At 49.3% G+C, this 18,606-nt stretch overlaps 1 protein-coding gene across 1 annotated transcript in view; it reads right to left on the bottom strand.

Annotated features, from left to right (window-relative positions):
• lrp1ab (low density lipoprotein receptor-related protein 1Ab) overlaps positions 1-18,606 on the bottom strand; it is a 79,402-nt gene that overhangs the window by 46,857 nt on the left and 13,939 nt on the right. The window contains exons 3-6 of the mRNA XM_047039379.1: positions 10,496-10,633; positions 4,707-4,826; positions 4,269-4,397; positions 3,436-3,696 (exon numbers count right to left, since the gene is read on the bottom strand). Coding sequence (XP_046895335.1) covers positions 3,436-3,696; positions 4,269-4,397; positions 4,707-4,826; positions 10,496-10,633 — 648 coding nt within the window. The remainder of the gene's footprint in view (positions 1-3,435; positions 3,697-4,268; positions 4,398-4,706; positions 4,827-10,495; positions 10,634-18,606) is intronic.

Here is an 18,606-nt window from a genome sequence, read left to right as displayed (position 1 = left end):
TGTTGCACAATCCATTGAATCAGATAGAAAAATAAAAGCTCCTCGTCTTCTCCTTGAACTCATTTTCGTTTTCTCGTAAATGGAAAGCAAGCTTGCTGGTAAATGCTAAATAAGCTCCGCCCCTTACGCCCCCCGCCCCCCCCTCCCCCTTCCAGGACCTTTGCAACTTCCTGCCCTCAACACCCACCTTACGCTGCCAGGAAGAAACAGTCTTGATGGCCAACACACACACACACACACGCACACACACAAATAAACGCACAAATACACCCACATAAACACATGCATCACACTCACACTCACGCACGGACAGGCTCCATTCACCTACAAACCAGGTGACACCTATTCCCTCAACACAGGCACCTTTCTCTTGCTCCTTTGACAGGGGTGCAGTTCAGCCCCAGACTAAGTGGCTCCCAGGGACCCGTGTTCCATCAGCCTCCATCCCCTGTGGTCAATGGCTGGATTGTATCTTTGTATGTGTACTGGTCAGTTAGGGCCTGGGCACATGCATAGGCTTCACACTGAGGTTCACACACACTAAAAGACCCTTCTGACCTCTGTCTTTTCAGAGGCTTATCGTCGACTAGGAGCAGGCATGAGAAGGCGGCCAACTGACGGCCCAGGGAAACCTGACAGGCCAGCAGGCAGGAGACAACCCATGAAGATTCAGAGGGTTAGGAACCCTGCTGCTCAGGAACTACCCCAATGTGCTGTGCGTGTGTGCGTGTGTGCGTTGCGGTCCAGACCATCAGGACCCTGACAAACCACATCTGGAGCACTCATACACTCGGAATGTGTGCACCCACACACATTTATACACACATAGATCACAACAACAAAACACGGTGTGAAACCAGGGTCCTTCTCTAGATCTATACATAGCAACAGGCAGGAGTGTGACCTGCTAACGTGGCTAAAACAAGGACGGGTGTGTGTTACGGTGTGTGTGTAAATACAAACTACCGACTCAATAGTTACATGTGTTGATCCTTACCTAGTTGATCTGTAGCGGGAGCCTTCCTACAAAGTCTCCCCCTTGACCCATAGGAACAATCTGTGGACCTCCATCTGTGTGACAGTTCTCTCTTTCTAACAGGGTTCAGACCCTCTGTGCCAGGTCACAATCTCAGCCCCTATAGACCCATACACTCCCCTGTCATTCCAGCTTCTCTTCTGAGTCTGCCTGAATGCCACGAATACATAAATGAGTAGGTTACAGTGTGTACGGTACAGAAAGCAGAGTGCTGGCACTCAAGAGAGCATGTAGTATGTGGGTCAAAGGGGCAGGGTAAGGAGTGTGTGTGTGTGTGTGTGTGTTTGTGTGTGTGTGTGTGATGACTGCAGAGTAGCCTGACAGAACTGTACCGGAGCGAGGAATTATGTGATCGTGTCGCTGACATTCACTGGCAAATGAATGTAAATTCCATCTGCATTACCACTGCAGCAGGGCAATGCACACGCACACACCATGCTCACCTCAACGCAGACTCCCTCAGCTGTTGTTCCGGTATTTCTTTTCACTTCCATATCTCTCTCTCTTCCTCCCGTCCTCTATCCTCTCTCCCTTCCTCTATCCTCCCTCCTTCCCTCTGTCCTCCCTCCTTCCCTCTATCCTCCCTCCCTCCCTCTATCCTCCCTCTATCCTCCCTCTATCCTCCCTCCCTCCCTCTATCCTCCCTCCTTCCCTCTATCCTCTCTCCCTCCCTCTATCCTCTCTCCCTCCCTCTATCCTCTCTCCCTCCCCCTATCCTCTCTCCTTCCCTCTGTCCTCCCTCCCCTCCCAGCAACCCCTTTTCCTCAGCTATTTTCTCTCCATCTTGCGTTACTAGTTCACCTCATGGAAGGCTGCTTTTCAAAGCTGAGTTGCGAAGACTAACAGGGCCGAATTGCGAAAGTCAGACAATACTGACAGCCATTTAAATTGGCAAACAATACCTTTACATTGACTGTTTGCACTACCCTCGGGGTTCCAGCAAAGGTGATTATATCAGACTCATTTGATGAGATGATGACATGAGTTGAGGCATGTACGAGGTAGGTCATAAACTGTGACATTCTAGGCCGACACCCAAATCAGAGCTTGTTTTCTTCATGTCTGGATTTTCTGTGACTAATACTCACATCTTGAACATACGCCAGGGGACAAACTATATTGATCCTTTAAAAATATATATATATGTATGTATATATATATATATATCATATTTCCAGACACTGACAGGCACACAGATTCACCCTTCTAAAATAAAAAAAACAGGCACACACACACACGCCTGTTGTTTTGTCTATGTTCCTGATCACTCTTCTCAGAGTACCAGCCACGCAGACAAAAACAAACCTTGTCAGACGGTACATCCAGCTGTAAATCACGTGTCCATCGAATGAGAGAGAGTGGAGTGGAGACATTGTGTTTGTGTGTGTGTGTGTGTTTGTGTGTGTGCACATGAAGGTGGGAAACAGAGAAAGGGAGATAGCATGAGCATGAGCATGAGAGAGAGAGAGAGAGAGAGAGAGAGAGAGAGAGAGAGAGAGAGAGAGAGGACGAGGACGGGGAGAGAGGGGGTGGGCTGAGTAAAGGGGAATGCCAGTATTTCCCAAGAGAAATGAAGGTATCAGTTACTGCAGTGCCTGTGGCTATGAGGACATTAGTACTGCAGGCCAGAAATGTCCCGTGTCATCATTTATCAGGGTGGGGCCGTAGCACATCCTCGCCCGGGACACGGAGGGAGGATTCACAGAAAAGCATCCTGGGAAAAGAATCCATCACAAACGGCCATCATCCAATCCTGGTCATGATCAGTGAGTCCATCTATATGGGGAAGGCTGTTTAGAATGGATCTGGTCCCGGCCGTTTACAAGTGGTCGTTGAAAATAGTAAATCAAGAAAGTAACACTTGTAAACACACAGTGAATACACTGTGCTGCACTGCACGCTGTGGTGGGTATATCAGGGCCCGGTGCTGTGTGCATGTCAACACATCTTGCCAGCTACAAGACTGCGGGCATAAACTTTTATCGGTATCATATTATGGAATGTCAGCGCGACAAACCGCCATCCCCCCTCCCCCCCCCCCACGCATAGGATGATTTAGAGGGCTGTCAGGGACACCCTTGTTCTGTAACAGTTACCTTTAGAGGATTTCTGCTGGGCACAGCAGCTTTCTGCTGCGAGACGCTGGGGTCGCGTCACGCCTTCGATCACATTACAACCACTCCCCCCCACCTGCCCCCGCCCCCCCCCCCCCCCCCCCCCCCCCCCCCCCCTTGTCGTCCCGTCCCCCCTCCCCGCCCACCCGGCGGAACAACAGCTGAATCTTAATGTGACATGACGAGGAACGTTTACCCACCGGAAAAAAACCCGAAGGGGAACAATACAGGCCACACAAACAAACATGGCAGCTGCCTCATGGAACAAACAAAGTCAACACCCACGGTGCAGGCTGAGGGAGATGTTGATGGTCCGCACGTCCGTCACCGTCTTCAGGTCGGGGATGCGAGCGCACTTGAGCTGGGTGGCGGCGGGCGTGTCGCCCAGGGTGACCCAGCACACCGTCTCCTCGGCGTAGATGAAGTCCATGGCCATGGTCTGATTGGTCCCGATGGCGGGCAGCCGGGAGGGGGCGCCCGACAGGGACGTGCAGCGGATGTTGTGGAGGTTGACGATCAGGAGCATGGGGAGGCGGCCCACCGGGACTGGAGGGAGGGAGGGATTTAGAGAGACGAGAGTCAGACATCATTACAGGGAGATGGGTAGAGCTTACAGAGAGGACGAGGGAGCCAGTCACACATCCACACCTGACCCCCCCCCCCCCCCCCCCCCCCCCCCCCGGCCCTTTTTAATTCAATTGTTACAGCATGAGAGACAGTGTCACACCATGCAAATCTGATCAGACCAATGGAATACAGCGTGACACGCTTTCAGATACGGACGGAGATATGGGGATTTGACCTCGGGTCTAGCTCAGGTCTAAGACTCATGCTATACATGCACGAGTGTTATTGGAAAAAGTGGTGTGTGCATGTTTGCGCGCACGTGTGTGTGTATATCTGGAAAATCAAGCTTGCACTTCTGTCTGCGGGAATACCTCGATGTACAGCTTCCTGTATGTTGGAGGGTGTTTAGGTCTGCCTGCCTCTCTCAATGTCTGCCTGCCTCTCCTAATGTCTGCCTGCCTGCTTGTCTGTGTGTCTGTCTGCCTGCCTCTCCTAATGTCTGCCTGCCTGCTTGTCTGTGTGTCTGCCTGCCTCTCAGAGGGCTCTCCTACCGTTCTTGGCCTTGCAGGAGCGGTTGTCTGGCTGCAGCAGGTAGCCCTCCACACAGCTGCACCTGTGCGAGCCCTCAGTGTTGGAGCACGTCTGGCTGCACGTCCCATACACGCTGCACTCGTTGAAGTCTGTGGAGTGGAGAACATGCAGTACACACACACACACACGTCATTCATGGATCTGCTGGTGTCACCTGACTCATGCCCTCTCATCAGAGGACACGTACAAAGCCAGGTATCTGCCTGGTTAGTTAGCTGCCTGGTCAATTAGTAAATTAGCTAACGTGGAAGCTCATCTGTCCGTCTCTGCTAGAATGATGTGACCCTCAGATCAAGTTTCGGGTTTATAAGTGTTCCACAACTACCTGCAAATGTCTGGGAGCATGGTGTATTTAGATACTGAACTTTGAACTTCGAGCCGAGCCTAGCACCCCTCACCTTGGCACGCCCTGCCGTCCGCGGCGACCTCGTAGCCAGAGCTGCAGTAGCACTTGGGTCCGTCATGCGTCACGGAGCAGTTGCCATGGCAGCCGTGGGTGGCACAGTCCGGCGCGCCTTCTGGAAGTCAGACAGAAGAGAGACGAGGGTCTGTACAGATGCAATATGAGATTCCGAGAGGGAGGACGTCTAGACAGAAACAAACTCATCTTGTGGGCCTGTACAGGCTCCACACAGCGCTCTGGGTCATCAGGCTGATCTACAGGGAAGGAAGACCCGAAAAACATGGAGGAAGGCGGGTGTGTGGGGGGAGAGGGGGGTCCCAAAGGAAAAAGCGAATCGTGAGTGAATCACTTCCAATCGTGAGTGAATGGAGAACAAGCTGGTTTGCAGATCTGCTCTCAGACTCTCCCAGCACTGTCTTCACACGGTCACATTCAGGCCTGATTTCCGCAGGGTGTCGAAAGCGTATCTGAGCAGGTCTGTGTGTGTAAGCATACATGTGTGGGTCTGTCTGTGTGTGTGTGTGTGTGTGAACAGTGTGTATGTCTGAGGCTCTGTGTGTGTGTGAACAGTGTGTATGTCTGAGGCTCTGTGTGTGTGAACAGTGTGTATGTCTGAGGCTCTGTGTGTGTGAACAGTGTGTATGTCTGAGGCTCTGTGTGTGTGTGTGTTTTGGTAAGCATGTATGGGTGTGTCGGTCTGAAGCTCTGAGTCCGTGTGTGTGTGGGTGTCTAGGCATGTGTATGCAGTGTTTCCGCTATGTTGATTTTGCCGTGGGGGGTGGGGGTTCGGACAGACCTGCCCCCTCTTCAAAAAAAAAAAAATCCTACAGGATATACTGTGTATGCGTGTACGTGTCTTAGCGTGTATGAGTGTGTATGTGTATGTATGTGTGTGTATGGCTGAAGCTCTAAGTGCGTGTGTGTGCATGTCTAAGCGTGTGTGTTGATGTGTCTGTGGACCGACAGTGCCAGATGGGGTGATTTGGATGCAGAGACAGATAGAGGGTCTCTCCTCTCCTCAGAGGTAACTCAAGGACACAACATGCTGGCACGGAGGACAAGACAAGAAGCACAGACGCGCCATCTCAGGATGGAAACCAGATGGGATGTTGCTTTTTTCAGCAACATTTCAGCAAAGACTAACAATAGATTGATGACAGGCTGTATGCACTGAATGCAGTGTTGAAGTGTTTGGGTCTTGAATGTCATGACTCTGACATGCTTAAAGATGACCTGTCTGACATTGACAGGATTCGGTATGCATACACACACACACGCACAGTGCATGGTCCTACGCAGACACACATATGCCTGTTAATAGATTCAACCCCGAACATATCTTAAAGTTGACATGATAACACTGATAAGATCAACATAGAACAGAACATGTTGTGAGAAATGCAATCAAAGCATCAAAACAGCCTATTCATACGACTGGCAGATATCTAAGCTGGAAAACTCCCTGTCTTTCCAACATGGTCCACATAAGTGTCCTCCTTCAAAAGTTCCACAGTCGTCACAAAGTACACTGACATTTAAACGCAAACAAGCCAACACACACACACACACACCCCCACACGCCCTGAGAATATAAAGGGTTGCATTAGCTTCGTCGATTTTGGCCAGAAGAGAGAGTGGACCTTAGCCCAGAGAAGCACCCTCCTCCTGATGCCTGGGGCTTTGTGGGTCACAATGTCCCTTTGTGTGTGTCGGCTTCCAAGAGGAAGAGCCTCGTCACACACAGTGGCCCCGTATCAAATCCCTTCACTCACACACACACACATATACACACAGCCAAAGGCTGAACATGGCACAGCCATCCTAATGCCGACTGGCACACAAGCTGAGGCTCAGAACAAGACAACATTCCTCTCCAGGAGAGCTCTGGGCTGAGCCAACAGGTGTCATACTGAGACACTGATGCTGCTGTCCCCTGGGACACCTGCCAACAAGGCCACACACACTGGGAGGGGATCATGGTGGAAGACAAATAGAACTAGAAGGATGTTAACTGGGCCTTTTGGTCCTATGTTGAACCTCACACACCCGCAGACACACACAAAAGACTGATGCTGTTGGAGGTTGTCCAAAGCGAGATGCGGAGGAAACGTGTGAAAGTTGGATGTTTCCTCCAACAGTTCTGGGGCACTGTGTGTCCTTACATCAGTGTTTGATTTGCCCAGCCCTGAGCAGGGCAGTGTGGAGGCGGGGCCTGGCCCATGCACCAGACTGAGCTCTCATTGGACCTCTCATTTACACCATTATTACTGAAAAATCACACTATATATATCATCCACGTTTTCTGTCAATGTCTTCCGTCCATTCCCATGCACGTATATCAACACACTCGATTGAGAACAAGGGGTTGTCAGATTACAGACACGAGGACTACAATCATGCGTCCAATTACAAACAGTGGTACACAAGTGGCACTTAAAGAGTGAGGAAGCTTTCTGTGTCTAGGGTCGAGACATTCCTAAACCACTGTCTGGCAACAAGTCTGGACATGTCCGTGTTCAGCAGCCGTGAGTAATAGGAGCATGCCTTTTCCTATAGGACTACATAATACAGAGTAGGGTTTGATTTAGGACTACATTATCCAGGACTACATTATCCAGAGCAGTGTTTGATATAGGACTACATTATCAAGGGCTACATTATCCAGAGCAGTGTTTGATATAGGACTACATTACCCAGCAGCATGTCCTATTTGTCAACATCAAACCATTAATTTAGTGTGAAATAGCTTCAAGATTTGTTCCCTCCACAATCTACTGAACAGGCTATGATATGATGTTGACAGAATATGCTGTATGGAGAGCATGGAGAATTTCAGGGAGCGAGGGTATAGTGTATACAGTAGTCAGCTGTGATAAATCAGACTACAGGAAGGTAACAACATGCAAGTGTTTGCCTGTGTATGTGTGCCTGTCTGCGTGTGTGTGTGCCTGCCTGCGTGTGTGTGTGTTTGTGTGTGTGTGTGTCTGCATGCCTGTGTACGTGTGAACGAGCGAGCAGTGTGTTTGCATCCAGGCAGCTGTTTGCAGTCCCAGTTGGGTCGGAAGAGGGGACAAAGTAACCGTGAGAAAACAAGCCTCGCAGACACCAGGTTGGAGAGCAAAAAGGGGCTAACGCTGAGCTAAACTGATAAACACACACAGACAGGCCCACACACACACACAGTGCAAGTATCAAAAACATATACACAGATGCCACATTCATACCCTGACCCAAACACACATTAAAATCTAGACACTTACAAACACACATATGTAAACTCATGTGTACTGCCATTACGGCACTCAAGACATGTTCCTGTCCAGTCAGCACTAAACATAGACTCCCCTGCTTTTCTACAAGCAATACAGAGCGTGACATTGATCCTCTATCACTCTCCTGAAGTACATTCCAGAAATAGATAGATACAGATAAATGGATAGGTATTTTATTCATCCCCCAGGGGAAATTGAAGATTAATGACCAATAGCCACTACAAAGGCCCTTAAAATGACAGTTCTGCGTTTTAAAGTTCCTGTGTGATTCCATGAAGCAATACGTGCCATGACACAGGTCCGGTCCTGACAGCATGACCATAAAGGCATTCAGTACAGTCATTTGGGTCAATAACTAACACAGACATCAATGTGAACCAGGATGACTACTTCCTGTTTGGCCATTTGGTCTTCTCTCCTTGTGTTTGTGGATGGCGAAATAGCCAAGCTAACTTTGCCCCGCACTGTTAAAGCCCTTACCCTTCTGAGAGGTTGGGACTGTGACAGTAAGGAAGGAGATGAGAGCTCAAGATTGGAGCGCCCGGTCACCCTGACTTAGTTCTTCCTCTCCATCAATCTGCCACTTGGAGTGCAGTATGCTGGGGTGGTCCCTGCCCCTGAACAGGTCCATTGACCCTGCGGGGGAAGGGGGAGGAGGCGGAGCGAGGCAGGGAAACACATGCTCCCCTTGAGCCTGGGGACCTGCTGAAGAGACCTTCTATTCCACCTCAGGTGTTCGCGGTGGCTTTGGAGAACAAACGTGTCATTCAGCCATTGCGGAGGAGGTCAAACCTCTACTCTGGCCTGTCAGAGCCTGAGACAGAAGACTGCACGCAGCTTCCCTGTTTGGGAGCAGGGCGACGATGAAAAGCTAAGAAATTAACCACACAGGCTCAGGCAGGCTCCATAGATCACATCAGCCAGGCAGTTAGCAAGCTAAAGCTAATCCAGTACCAGACTTGACACCATATAGAGAGACCGCAGGCAGGCTGACCTAGGCCAAACTCTGGCTATTCTCCACTCGCAAAAACCACCCAACCTCCCACATCCCAGCCCATATCTTGCGCGCATCAGGGGAATTTATTGTAGTATGATAGAATCTTTTCCTGACTAACTTGCCTCCTGTCCTTCATTCCCCGACTCCTCCAGTCAACAACTTTGGCATAATTATTTGGACACACAATATGACAAAGTCTGCTTTCAGACATCAGTAGAGAGTGTGTGTTTGTTTGGGGTGTGTGGGTGTGCGTGTAGGAGCGTTTGCACAACCCTGCAGTTTGTTAAGGCAAACACTGGAATGCTTGTGAAATGACAGAAGCAAAAGGGGAACCTAGAAGGTTTGGCTATACTGTTGCTGTGTTTGTGTGTGTGAGAGAGAGAGAGTTAGTATGAGTGTGCGTGCTTAGTCTAGGGACAGCTGGGTCTGTGTACTTGGTGACAGGCGGAGAGTGTGTGTCATCCCAACGTGACTTCATCAGCATTGTGTAAAGTCCACCATGGTTGGATCCATGGTTTGGCCCTCTCTATGCCTATGCCCTACAATGCTACGGATTTGTCATTATCAAGACAATTGATCATTTCTCGGTGTGTGGTGTATACGTATGGTGGGGCACTTGTTTGTGTTCTTGGTACAGTCTGAGTCATGCCGTTTGGTTGGTAACCAGAACTTGTTCCAGGACTTTGGCCACATGAATCTGGCCTTACAGAAAAGTTGGTTGTCAATATTTGTTTTCACAATACGCGTTACGTACCAGATTCTGGGAAAGGACTTTAAGCTAACTCAGTTGCTAGCAGCGGACCAACATATCAATCTTCTACCAACTGGCCGGGTGGAGAGATTAGCAGATGGTAGTTTACGCACACACATGGGCAGATTCCGCTCAACTCCAGTCAAAATTCTACCCATCGTTTCATCTCAACGGGCACAACATGGGCCAGCTCTTTTTAGGGGCCTCCTTACAATGAAACCCCTTCCCTACTCTTTTGTCCACGTCTACGAGACGTCATGGACTCACTGTGTCCTCCTCTATCCGACCCTGATTAATATCAGCCGTCTGATGGGATTCTCTCCTGGCTTACCGGGGATGAATGCTCAACTCGCTAGCATCAGAAAATAGCCTGGCTGGCTTGATTGATAAGTTAATGACTTTCTCTCCGGGAGAGAAGAGGGCCATTGTGATAATGGGGGCCAGCTCATTACAGTGGCTGATGGGACCATGTATTGGCAAGAGATTGCAGTTGGGGTCAGCAGACAAAAGGGGCAAGAAAAAGAAAGAGGGAAGACCGAGCGAGAAAGAGAGAGAGAGAGAGAGAGAGAGAGAGAGAGAGAGAGAGAGAGAGAGAGAGCGAGAGCGAGAGCGAGAGCGAGAGCGAGCACTTTCAGACTGCTGAAGGATGGGAGAGAATGAGTTTGAGCGTGTGGACGCGTTTGGTTGTGTAAGTGACTAGGCAAAGAGTAAAGGAAACCAGGTGTGTTGGAGTGTGTGGGAGGGTCTGTTGAAGTGTGTTCTACCTCGGCAGAAGGCCCCTTCATCCCAGCCGTCGTTGCAGTGGGGGACTCCGTCGCAGACCTTGCTCATGGGGATACACTGATCCATGTCCAGGCAGCCATATTCATTGGCCGGGCACTGGGACACTCGGTTATGTGGACCTGGAAAACAATACATAAAAGATGTACACCTTTGAACTTTGCGCCAAAATCTCTAGAAAATCAACATCCTTCATACGCTCACATGGTCAAAGCTACAAACGTTACGAGATGAACTCGTCAAAGGTTGGACAAGCCATTATTCAAGACTTGAATTCAATTGTGATTGTATCTGAAAATCTGTTTATTCTTCATAGCTTGGAATAGATTTGACACATCCAGACAACAAACACGAATCCACGACAGTCAAAAAGGGTTTCTTCAGTCTATTATACCAGTACATTTCAAGACAAATTCAAACTAAAATGAAAGCTGAAGGTATCACTGAGTACAACAGCCAAGTGTTGGGACATTTTCCATCTCCTCTCTAATGTGGGAGTCTAGTATTCAGTGTTATCTGGCATGCTAGGCCCCAGCCTGGTGACTTGTTGTTCAGGGAGGGTGCTGGGCAGAGCGTCAGGGTATGAAAGGTTTGTTTTGAGTTCCCAGAAGAGGGAGTGACTCCGCTCTGCACCTCCCGTCTCTAATCTAACAGGTCTTTGTGTTGCTCCTGAACCAAGTGGGGGGGTGGCCTTACTGTAGAGGCTGGCCAAGAGATCTTGCTCCACCACAAAAGCATACAGGCACACATACACCCGCATATTTACCCAGACACGCACATAGTATGTGTGTAACATGTATATGCGCACACATATGCAGTAGACACAATATTGCAAAGCAACTTTTAGCCGAACCACTGAGAATGTTGTGTACTAGATGCAGGATTCGCAGAATCTAGAGTAGGATTGTCTATTCCAGAAAAAGCATCCGTATTTCTCCTCTGTGTCAAACAGAACAGAAAGCCCGAACATCTCTCTCTTTTCTCCTTTCCTTCCTTCCCTTCTTTCTTTCTCTCTCTCTCTCTCTCTCTCTCTCTTTTCTCTCTTCTCTCTTCTCTCTGCCCACGCTACTAAGCAAACTGTTTGTCTTGGCTGTTTTTCTTCCTCCTCCTCCTTCCTTCCTTCTATAACATCTGCTGACCCATTTTAGAAAAATACAAGAGAGAATGAAGTTCACCTCCTGCACAGGAAAGAGATCTGCATGACTGTGGTGTCCACTGCCAGCTAGGCCTTATGAGTATGGCCTAACAGAGCCAGGGCTGGCTCACAGAGGGCCGGCCACATGGCCTTCTCCCTGTCTTTATCATCTCATCTCCCTTTCCAGAGGTTCGTCTGCCTTTCCGCCCGTCTCTGTAGTGTACTGGTACTTCGAATTTGATTGGATTGGATTTGAAATTCCCCTTCAAAGCCAAAGATGAAACTAAAACTCTCATGAAAACAATTATCTCTTAGATGGGAGGGAATTCAGTTTAGATTGTGGAAGCCAGAAATATGTTTTTTTTACAATGTTTTCATTCTGGAATAACAACTTAAATAACATTAGCTTTGGAGTGTATTGCCAGGTTACAGCACGTTTCATTAAAAGCACATGAGATATCTTTAATATATATTTTCTTCTTCATGTGAAGTTCAGCAAAACCAGATGTGGAACAATTACAGTAGAGCAGTGTGATGAGAAGGTGGAAATCTCAGAAGCCATGATGGCCGATGGCACAGCACAGCACAAACACACCCGGCACACCCTTAACCTGTCTGCTAGATGAACCGCACATACCTTGCACTGCTACAAACCACAGCTAAGGGACGACAACAACAGCTCGGCAGAAACCCTGTTGTTTTCCGAGGCAGCTTGCTCTAACCAGAGCATTGAAAATAAGTGAACTTGTGTGTGAAATACACCTGGAGCAGAGCTCGAACAGCAGGTATTCTCTCTTCAGGGCCTGCTGACATATGAATAGCAGCCCTCCCACTGACTCCCTTCTCTAAGCTGCTGCGCTTTATATTCAATAAACTCTGGACGGGAGGGCTCTCACCCTAACTAGGCCACAGCACGCGGATATCCTGTAGAGCAAGGGCAAACCTGAGGGGAGTTACTTTATGACAATCTTGTCTCATTGTTTGTGACTGACATCAACACAGTACTACTGTTTGTAAACTTGGGCATGAGACAGCATGTGCGTTCCCCTCAGTCGAATCCAAGTGAAAAAGAGGCTGCACAGCCTGCCATGCCCATGCTCCTGAAGGAGACAATGACACAGACAGGCTGTCGGACTGCCAACCTTTCCATTCCACATTCTCTAGCTCCACACGCCACAGGAAAACAACACACGGCACTAGAACACCCAAAGTAACTAGGGGCCATGGTGGAATCAGATGATCCAGCACTCAGGTCAACACAGGGGTTGAAACAACTGAAGCGAAGGGACGATGTTTGGGAAGTTGTTGGAGGTTGTGATGTGACAGACTGCCTGACACAGGCAGGCTGCTTCCTTCCTAGTCTGGGAGTTGTGTCATGTGGGAAGCCGGAGACACACTGGGCAACACTTCTGCAATCTTTCTATACCACAAACTAACACATTCACACGAGCACTTGACGCACATGCCTTCCCCTCGGAGGCACTCCCACACACACAAGATGTAGACTCACGCTGATGGCCCAGAGTAAGTACAGAAAACATTCTGGCGATGGAAAATGACTCATCTATTATTATATACTCGAATCCATATTCAATTGAAACAATTTGATTTCCTAAGTGTTTGGAGATTTCCCCTCTTCAACTGCCACGTTGGAAAATGAGCTGCAATTACAGAGCAGCAATCAAACAAACAAGATAAACGGATCGGTCTTAATGGGTTTTTTATCTCGGCAACGGGGGAAAACTCATCTTTGAATTCATCTTCTAATAAAACACCAGCGATATGAGCAGAACCACATTACAGTCATTGGGTTCCAGGGTTATTACAGAAGGTGAATAATACATATTCTATTCCATGACAATTAATTTCTGTCGAAATTATCCCGTTTCATTTTAATACAGTGCAGGGAGCCAGGGAGCGAACGAGGCAGCTTTGAATACAAAGCCGGGGGAGAGAGAAAGAACAATGTATGGAGTGTGATGATGGTGGTGAGGGGGGGCTTCATGCATGGTGAGAGATGGAACATGACCTCCCTCATACCTATCAGTAGCCCCGAATGAGGATAATTACATTACACCAACACACTGTGGTTGTCCATCACATTGATACTAAACGGTGGAGGGGAGGGAGGGAGGTTACCCTGGGCTCTCTGCACCATCAAGGTTTCTTTCTCTCTCTGCCTCATGTGAAAGATTTGGTACGGTCTATGCCTTTGTTCTTTGAGTGCGTTTCAGAGTGGTTGAGGTGTTCGACAAGGATCACATTGACAAAGCAACTGACATCTGACAGGAGGTTTTCGACTGGCTTACAATGTGTGGCAAAGTGGAAACAAAGTCCATTGATTTGTTAAACATTCTATGTGTGTCCTTACACAAGCACAGGAGCTATGGAGTCAAATTAGATTTCCAGCCATGGGGGAGGGAGTAAAGCATGGCCTGGTGATCCTTTGTCAGAAGTAATTTGTCGCTACCTGGGTGTTCCTTTGAAATGCACCCCCACTTCTCTCTCTCTCCCCAGAGGCTTGGTGCACCAGCCTTGCTGCCGGGGAAGGTCAGTCAGAGAGAGACAGTCTTCCTCATTGTGTGCCGCCCCCGGCATGTCCAAAAACATTACTTTACACACACACACACAATACACACAAACCACACACACACTTCCCATCCCCACTGTCCCCGACGTGACATAATAACGTGGCATTGTGATTCCATGTTGAGCTTTTGTCCCCACCATAAAAGGCTGAGTTTACCCCTGCGCCCCCTCACCCGCACCCCCCGCCCCCCTCCTGACCCTCAACCCTGCGCCAGGGGCTCCGTTGTGCCCCACCATTCAGCCCTCTGTCAGCTCTGATGAACACGTCCCTCAGGGGGCCCGGAGGCGGGGGCTGGGGTTACCGGCGACTGGGCTGGAATCACAGTGTACAGTAGCTAGCGTGAAACGCGTGGGCTCCACCCCTCGTAGCCCCACCAGGGCCTCGGTGGGTCAACGCATGAGGGATGAAGGGGCTGATATATCAAAGTATCATAGTGTAATAACATCCTGTGATGATACAAATCTGAGGCTTGCAACAAGACGGTTTAGCGAAGACAGATTCATCAATGATCAAATCAACAATCTGAGACTTGTTTTCGGTGAATCAGCCCTGACAAATCTTTTAGTCGGTGACCGTGTTTACTCTCTACTGGTGAGAGCACTCTCATGGTGGAAGGTTACCATGACTTCCCTCCATGTCTAGAGAGTACACACATGTGGAGGGACAGTGGAGGGAGACGGGGAGTGAAGAAACATACAGACAGACAGACTTGGACAGACAGACGTAGACAGACAGATCTAGACAGACAGACGTAGACAGACGTAGACAGACAGACAGACAGACAGCCGGCCGAGGAGAGACAGCAGGGAGGACAGCGGTGCCTGGCTGGCGTGAGAAAGGCCAGAGTTCCCTGGCTGCTGATAGGCCGGTGAGTCGAAGGGGGGCTCAGTGCCACAGAGCTGGGGGGATTTACTGGGCTTTGCTCCTTCCTCTGTAGATGCATCGCCTGCCCTGCTCCCTGATATGGAACTGTACTCCTGAAATCCCCCATATGCAGACACACACACACACATAAAGTTATGTCCACACGCAGCCTAACCTGCATAGACACATGGACACACACACAAACAACGCCCGCACACGCCTACAAAGTCACACTGACTCTCATACTCAGAAGACACGCATGCACGAGCGCACACACACACACTGAGGAGGAAATCCCCTACTTCTACTGTACATGACTATTCATTTATAAAGGATTTTGGGGGGCAGCTTTGCAAACCTTTTTCTTCTTTCTTCTAAAGCTTTAAAGCTGGTCTGCTCATTTTGCTACTCTCTACAATAAGCCTTTTTTTTCACTGAATCAGACATGCACTCCTAAACTCACTCAATCCCTCCATCCCCCCTCCACCATCCCTCCTCCACCATCCCACCTCCACCATCCCCCCTCCACCATCGCCCCTCCACCATCCACCATCCCCCCCTCCACCATCCATCCATCCCCCACTCCACCATCCAGCCTCCACCATCCATCCCCCACCATCCCCCCTCCACAATCCAGCCCCCACCATCCCCCCTCCACCATCCCTCCCCCACCATCCCTTATCCTTCCATCCCTGCCCCCTTGGCTGCCAGGCCTGCAGTGACTCTGGTAGTCCTGGAGGGCATGCCCAGGTGGGACTAGGGACAGTCCAGACAGCGGTCCTCCCTCCCTGGATCAGCAGCCAGCCTCCGGCCTCCACCAGCCAGCCTCCGGCCTCCAGCCTGGGGCTCAAGGCCACCAGATGGACAGATAACCTTGATGTGTGGCCCTGCTGCCCAGGGCAACTGCCGGGGGAAGATAACTCAATCTCCCAGCCTGCCTCCCTGTCCTCATTCCCCTCTGTCCCTCCTCAGCCAGACCTGCACATTCCCTCAGGCAGAGGATGGAGTGCAGAGAGCCAGTGTGTGTGGGGCCATGATGAGCAACAGTGTCTGTGTGTGTGTGTGTGTGTGTGTGTGTGTGTGGCTTTAAATCAGACCCGGGACAGGCATGCCACCACTGTGTAAGCCCCTGCAGCCATCCATTGTCATCATGATTCCATTATAAGATAACATTCCGTAGTATATCCCCTGAATATTACTTTGTCATGTTACATGAAATGAAAAACCGCATTCTAAGCGGCCCAGACATGAGAGCATACGAGGGTGTACGTGTTAGAGGGTGGGTTTCCATCATTATGCACTCACGGTATACTGATTTACTGATACACGGTATACTGATACATTAGACAATCACGGTATACTGAGTGGATTCATGAAGAGTGGATGAGTATAGCAATGTGTGTGTGTGTGTGTGTGTGTGTGTGTGTATGAGTGCAGTATAAGTGTGTGAGTGAAAGTAAAGTGCTGTTGCAAGTCTGTTTTTCCAGAGAGGCTACACAGACCCACGGGTGGGTGTGGCTGACTGGCTGGCTGGCTGACTGGCTGGCTGACTGGTCACACTAACAAGTGCTAATTGTGTGGAGTTATCAGCTCATTTACTCCCCTTGAATGGGACTGGTTAACATACCATCTCAACAAAACAACTGGCTATTTACATGACACACACTTTTCAACCTCCCCTCATTGCTCCACTCACTGAAATTTGCATTGTAAATAAAGGAGAAAGTTGGATAAAGAGCGAAGGGGGGGGCAAACCGCAGTGTAAGCGCTCGGCGAGGTGAGAAGGATCTCTCCATGGTGAGTAGCGGCTCTCATGAAGGAGGAAAGTGCTTCTCTTCTCCGGCATCTGTTCTCATTTGCAGATAGAAACACAATGACTGTTTCTCATGCATCTATTGTTTAGTTGCATACAGTGGTATATACAGTGGTTTTAGTTTTCTGTTTGACAGGAATCTCCTAAATTGATCTATAAAATGAAATATTCATTGAGACAGATTCAAAGAGGTTAAAGTGGTCGGGGGGAAATGCAAATGTGTTGAGAAGAAAACAAAAATGTATAAATAAAAAATCGAAACCAATGAATAGCAGCTGTCAACTTTATGAGAAAGGGCCTCAGAAGAATTGTAGTTCTTCAATTGTGCAGGAATGAAGGTTGGCAGAGGTCGAGGTTTTCAGTTGAGTTATTCATGTTTGCAAATAATAGAAAACAGTCTGACAAACCCCTGGCCTGTAAAATGTCATGACCTCATTACAGTACACTCCATTATCCACACGGAGACAGACGGAAGAGAAAAGAAAAATGGAAATAAAGACATGAGCTTTCGCTGACGCTGCACAGGCCCAACGGCAGAAATAGCACAGAGAAAAGGGAGCTGGCATTGCAGTTTGTCTGAATGGATTCTTTTTATTTTCGATTCCAGATACGTACCAGCAAAAGACACACCCCTCACCACATACGCTTGTATCCAAGTCCCTCCACAGACACACACACACACACACACGCACACTCGTAAGGAGTTGTGGAATAAGAACCACCATCTTTGTTGCTCCAGCCCTGGATTTGAGTCAATCACTTCCTGTATCCCAGGGTTGATGGGTAATTGCTGTGAAGGAGCATGTCAAGAAGCAATTGAAAGCTTGCAGTCCAAGAAAGAGAGAACAGAGGGTTAGGAGAGGTACACTGACACCTCCACACATGGCCTGGAGGTGTGAAGAGCGGAAGGAGAGCGAGAGAAAGAGAGAGAGAGAGGGAGAAAGACACTGGGGCATGACATGGCCCACAGCAGACAACTCACTAACCTCAACCTGCAACACACACACACATACCTGTAGACACACACGTACACAGACACACACACCACCCTTCCTTGGTAAAAACAGGCCCCGGGAGAGGGGGGGGGGGGGGTCCCAGCGCCCCAACAAGGTAGCCACAGCTCCTCAACAAAGCGGAAGACAAGGATTATGTGCTCCAACAGCCTCCCAGCATCAACAGAGTTGTGTCAAAGAGCTGTGACGGGAGCCTGGCTGCCTAACAGCTTCTCAGAGAACCCAGGCTATCTTTACCCTCTCAGGATAATAACAGCCTAGGTGAATAGTTGAGGGGAACCACGGTGCAATTAGGTTTTGAGATGCAGCAGCAGCAGCAGCACTGCACTCCTCTCCTCTCCTCCTCCACAGGTAGCTAGCGGCCACAGATCAAACAATCCTCGGCAGACGAAACCACAAACGTTCATAACCCCCCCCCCTCTCTCCAGACAGGCAGGTGGGTTTATGGGGGGCTGTAAAGCAAACAGGTGGGATTTTGCCCTGAAATTTAAGGTAGATGGTTATCATTGAAAACCTATTAGGGTCCCTGCTAACGCTAACAAGCGGTTGTGTGCATATTAGATGCACCTTTCGTGGGAAGAGTTTGACTGTTGACTTCACTGTTGAGGGAAGGCTGCGGAGGAAAGAGACTTGAAGGAGAAAGGGAGTGAGGGGAGACAAGCTCCCAGGCTGCATTACTT

This window comes from Hypomesus transpacificus, chromosome 18, assembly GCF_021917145.1.
Source record: "Hypomesus transpacificus isolate Combined female chromosome 18, fHypTra1, whole genome shotgun sequence".
Taxonomy (NCBI): domain Eukaryota; kingdom Metazoa; phylum Chordata; class Actinopteri; order Osmeriformes; family Osmeridae; genus Hypomesus; species Hypomesus transpacificus.
This window is presented reverse-complemented; position numbering and strand designations above follow the sequence as displayed.